Here is a 5103-nt window from a genome sequence, read left to right as displayed (position 1 = left end):
CTGGGAGAATCGGGGCTGGATCCTGGCCCCCTTGGAGGATGGTAGAGGCTTCACAGCCCGCTTTGTATCAGCAGGGTCGTAGCGGAGCAGAGCAGCTCCAGCGCTGGGGTGCTGCTGCGTCTCCTCGCCTTTGCTCGAGGACGGGGCTTTAACCAGGGCCTGGGAGCTGGGTGGGCTGTGCCGCGCTGTGCCAGGGGCACGGCTGAGCTGATCACACCAATTCCTCCGTAGCAGGGCTGGCAAATTTCCCTGCAGGGACAAGCAGGCTCCGCAGGGCCAGGCTGCTCCTGCAACCAACCAGCCCCAGCAGCTTCCAGCATCCCCCACCAGCCTAGGCCAGAGCCTCTCCCAGACGGCTGCCAGGCCGCAAGCGGAGGAAGAGAAGGAGGAGCAGCAGCGTCAACAGGGGCTCAGCTTCAAATGCCTCCGTTCGTTCCGGCACAAGATCGGTGAGGACAACTGGAGGAGGCAGCAGGGCCCAGGCCGTGAGCCTGGCAGCCAGGTGAGCGCTGGGGGTGGCGCAGGTGAGGCTGGGAGTGCCCACGCTCAGGCCCAGAGTCACGTGGTTGGATGTGAGGTGGCTGCTGGCCACGAGCAAGTCCCTGCCCTTCCCTAGCGCTTTGGGCACAAATTCCCCATCGGGTAGATCCAGGCAGACCTTGTCTCTTCCAGCACGGACATACCTACGCCGTGGGGGTCGATGTGCAGGCGGGCCCAGGCAGGTCCTGCCCAGGGCATCGCCGGGGCTGTACTGCCCTTTGCCGGCTGCAGGCGTGTTCCTGTGGGCATATGTTCAGAGGCCCTGGTGGAATTGCAGACCGTGGGGTTAACCCACCCCACTCTGCCCCACTCCTCAGGACTGCTAGCCCTGTATTGCTCCGGGCTAAACAGGCACAGGGAAAGGGTTGACCTAGGAGGACATGAGCCAGACATCCCACCAGCCCCCCAAGTGCTTTGTTTTCACCCTCATTTCTACCACGTGCTTTGTTGAAGTCCTTCCTTTGCCCTCACCCGGAGCAAGGTTCAGTTTGAAGTGGGCTGGGAATGCTGCGGAACAGAGCTGCATCCCCTCGGGCTGCTGGAGAAAGCTGCTTCTCCCCATGCAGGAGCCAGAGGAAAAGAAAATCGCTCTGGAGCTGCTGGAGACAGAGCAGGCTTACGTCAACCGCCTCCACCTTCTCGACCAGGTGAGCTGGGGAGCAGAGGGGCCCACGCGAGTCTGGGAAGCAATAGCCCTGCTGCCGTCTGCCCCCACCAGCACAGCTCGGCCACCCCACGCTGCCAAACCAGGCAGGACCACGGCACGGCTCCACACTCACCAGTTCTCCAGTGGTACTTGGCCTGGACTTGGACCCTGTGGCAGTGGCTGGGCTCAGTTCAGGGTGTGCACAGTGCAGGGACTGTTGCCTGGAGGTTTTGGGGAGGATGAAGCTGTAGAGATAAGAGCCACGCTGGGTCTTCGTGGCCCTAGAATGGGGCTGGCCTTTGCCTTTCCTACACCCCCCACCTCCGAGAAGCACCTTTGTCCCTGCAAAGCCTTCCATACCCCTGCTTCTTTCTTGGGGCCTGGGATTTCCCTCCTCCACAGGCATTTGCACAGGACAACGTGCCAGGCTCGGAGAGAGAATAGGGTCCTCAAGCCTTTTCCTGACCCTTTTTACTCATCCCTTCTTTCTTCCAGATATTCTACACAGAGTTGATGAAAGAAGCCAGAAATGGGAAGATGGTCCCAGAGGAGGTGGTGAAAATGATCTTCTCTAACATCTCCTCCATCTACCAGTTCCACGCCAAGTTCTTCCTGCCAGAGCTGCAGAAGCGCATGGAGGATTGGTGAGCTGCAGGAGGGGAGGGCAGGATGCCAGAACCGGGGAGCGATGGGGAATTTGGTCTCCCAACAGGACCAGGGACCTCTCCCTGTTCTGCTCCAAATGTCTTTGCGCTGGGAAGCACTTCCTTAAGACACTCCAGCCCACATCATATTTCTGAAAAGGGGGGGTGACACCTCGGGTGGTTTAGAGGTGTGTCCAGGCATGAGCGGCCCAGGATGGCTGCAGGCTGGGGACATTCCCATTCTGGAGACCGGGAGGTTGTACAGGGATGTAGCGGGTCGCAGTGGTAAAAACCTCCGTGCTCCACCGTGTGCAAGCTGCCCCGTCGCTTTATCCCTCGCTGCCTCTCTGCCCCGCTGGACGCAGGAATCTGCTGTTCCCTCCCTCAGGAGCTGCACCCCACGGATCGGAGATGTGATCCAGAAGCTTGCGCCGTTCCTCAAGATGTACGGTGAGTACGTGAAGAACTTCGACAAGGCCGTGGAGCTCATCACCGTCTGGTCGGAGAAATCCCCGCCCTTCCAGGAGCTCATTGCTGACATCCAGGTAATGGGTCACAGCAGGGTGGGGGGACACCGCAGCAAAGTTCCCCAAAATCTCCTCTAAGGGAGAAGCAGCGGAGGGTGGGAGCTGCCCTGGTCACCGTTTCTCTCCCCAGAAGAGGAAGGTCTGCGCTAACCTAACGCTGCAGCACCACATGCTGGAACCTGTGCAGAGGATCCCGCGCTACGAACTCCTCCTGAAAGATTATGTCCGAAAACTGCCTCCCGAGTCCCCAGACCGGGACGATGCAGAGAGTAAGGGCTCCGTCTGGCGCTTCCCGCTGTGAGGAGCGGCAGGGTGGGTCTGTAGGGGAAATAACAACCCCTGATGTTGTACGTGGGCATGAGGATACCTGGATTCTCTCACCAGCTGCACCGTGTCCTTGGCTAAACCTCCCGGTGTGACCCTTTGCTGGCAGGGAGAGGGATAATCTGCCCTTTCGGGGTCTGTGGAGGTCAGTGGGGAAGGTGGGGGGTGTTTCAGGAGAAGGATGGTCCCTCCAGAGCATCCCCCGGGAGACCCGCGGTGCCTGGGGGAGCTCTCAGAGCCCTGCGGGTCACAGCAGCACCCAGACCTGTTGGGGTGGGGTGAAAAACGAGCCCCTGCCTGGATCCCCCCGGGACCCGGCCCCACACACGGCACAGTCGGGCCGGAGCCGGACGCTTGTGCCGCGTTCCAGGCCGTTCAGCTTGTGTCCAGGGGAGGGCAGCAGCCACCGCTCGCGTGGCTTCCCCGTGGGGGAGAGCCACCCAGGCGGCTTCTCCCACAGCTCCCCAAGCAAGTGTTTAACTCTCCTCCCATTCTCTTCTCCTTGCAGAGGCCTTGGAGATGATTTTCATGGTGGCCAAGCACTCAAACGCAGCTATCGCCGAGATGGTGAGTGCCTGTCACAGCTCGTGGCACGGTGGTTTGCCAGATTTCCTCATTGCCGTGTGACTTTGGAGCACAGCCCTGGCCTGCATGGGACAGGAGCACCGTGGGTGTTCAGCAGAGAGGGTCAGACCCTGCTCTTCGTGCCTGCTCCCCTCCTCACAAGCCTGGGGAACTCATGTCTGTGACATGAGCCGCGATGTGACCGGCTGTTCGAGGCTGGGAACGGGTCTCGAAGATTAGTCTGGGGTGAGAGAGATGTGCCACCTCTCCCAGCACTCTGCAGCTGGCCCGGGAGGTGCAGGGGACCCAGGGGTGACGAGGTTGTGGCTGCTCAGCCTCCTAGGCCGGTCCCTCTGCCTCCCCCAGGAGCGGCTGCAGAACCTCTGGGCAGTCTATCAGCGGCTGGGCCTCGAGGACGACATTGTGGATCCCTCCAACGAGCTGATCAAGGAGGGACCCATCCAGAAGATCTCCACCCGCAACAACAGCACGTCGGAGAAGTACCTGTTCCTGGTGGGAGCTGGGATGTCCGGGGAAAGGGGCAGGGATAGGATGGAAATGGGGAGAGGGGCAACACAGCCTGGCCGGGGTGTTGCTGGGTCGTCTCTACCCAGAGGGGATGAATTCAGAGCTGGGGGGTTTGATCCCCTGCGTGGGAACCTGCTGATCCTCCTGGCACAGCAGCCCTTGGGAGATGCCGTGCCCCCGGAGCGCTTCTCCTGCGCAGGGTGGGAGAGCGCTGCGGCAGGATAAGTCGCTTTTTTGGCTGGATCCTTCCCAAGAACCAGTTCGGCCCGGGGGGGTGGAGGACCCTCAATCCCACGGAAGCCCCCAGCCCTGAGCAGGCAGGTGCTGGGCTCCAACCCCACCCTCTCCTCCCCCCACCCAGTTCAACAACATGCTGCTGTACTGCGTGCCCAGGGTCATCCAGGTGGGCGCTGAGTTCCAGGTCCACCTCCGCATCGACGTGGACAGCATGAAGGTCAGACGGGCACCTTGTCTTTCTGCTTCCCCCACACCCTGGCTCCTCCAAACGCATCCCACTCTGGGGTGTTCGCGCTTCCTCGGTCAGGAGGGAGGAGCTGGAGCCAGGGGTGACTTTATGGGAGAGGTTGACATGCTGGGATCCTGCGACGGGGCAGTGAAAACTTGTGTGTGAGAGATCTGAGGGGCTGAAGGGCTTGTGCCCGAGGGAAATCCCAGTCCCCCTCATCGGTTTTTTCGCTGAGGGCGGTCCCTCCGTGCTGGGTGCCAGTTCGGATGCTCCACATCCTTTCTTTGGTCTCTCAGGTGCGGGAGCTGAACGATGCGCAGTTCCCTCACACCTTCCTGGTCTCGGGAAAGCAGCGGACGCTGGAGCTGCAAGCCAGGTAAGGGGAAGGGTGACGGTCCTGCAGCCCTCGGGGAGGAGGGACAACGCTTACCCATCTCCCGTTTTGTACCCAGGTCAGAGGAGGAGATGGGCGCCTGGATGAAGGTACCAAGTACTGGGAGAGGTGGCACATCCCACTCACCCCAGCTGGATGGTCCCAAACCGGGCTGATCCCCTCTGCCTGTGTCAGGGGTGGCCCCCCGACAGCCCTGCCTTCTGCTCTAGGCCTTCCAAGATGCCATTGACAGGAAGGAGAAGAGGAGTGAGACCTTCAAGACGGCGGTGCGCGGGCTGGAGATGGGCATCCCTGCACTCAAGGTAACCCTCCTGCCCTCCCTGTGTCCTGTCGGCCTCCAGCACCCCCCGAATGGAAGCTCAGGGAGAGCCCACCTCACTGTGCCTCAGTTTCTCCAGCTGAAGAAAGCTGGGGGGAGGCTGTGGAGGGGGAGAGGGGCTGAGGAGGGGAAGGGGTGACAGCAGGGGGGC

The 5103-nt window shown here is 61.4% G+C and overlaps 1 protein-coding gene across 1 annotated transcript in view; it reads left to right on the top strand.

Annotated features, from left to right (window-relative positions):
* FGD2 (FYVE, RhoGEF and PH domain containing 2) overlaps window positions 1-4935 on the top strand; it is a gene marked incomplete at its 3' end in the record, with an annotated part of 6848 nt that extends 1913 nt beyond the window's left edge. Inside the window, exons 2-12 of the mRNA XM_010161129.1 lie at window positions 331-502; window positions 1059-1187; window positions 1682-1830; window positions 2219-2375; window positions 2488-2626; window positions 3190-3248; window positions 3612-3758; window positions 4135-4227; window positions 4536-4615; window positions 4692-4722; window positions 4843-4935. Coding sequence (XP_010159431.1) covers window positions 331-502; window positions 1059-1187; window positions 1682-1830; window positions 2219-2375; window positions 2488-2626; window positions 3190-3248; window positions 3612-3758; window positions 4135-4227; window positions 4536-4615; window positions 4692-4722; window positions 4843-4935 — 1249 coding nt within the window. The remainder of the gene's footprint in view (window positions 1-330; window positions 503-1058; window positions 1188-1681; window positions 1831-2218; window positions 2376-2487; window positions 2627-3189; window positions 3249-3611; window positions 3759-4134; window positions 4228-4535; window positions 4616-4691; window positions 4723-4842) is intronic.
* Window positions 4936-5103: the final 168 nt, after the last annotated feature.

Source organism: Eurypyga helias, unplaced genomic scaffold (assembly GCF_000690775.1).
Source record: "Eurypyga helias isolate BGI_N326 unplaced genomic scaffold, ASM69077v1 scaffold31140, whole genome shotgun sequence".
Classification (NCBI taxonomy): Eukaryota; Metazoa; Chordata; class Aves; order Eurypygiformes; family Eurypygidae; genus Eurypyga; species Eurypyga helias.
This window is presented reverse-complemented; position numbering and strand designations above follow the sequence as displayed.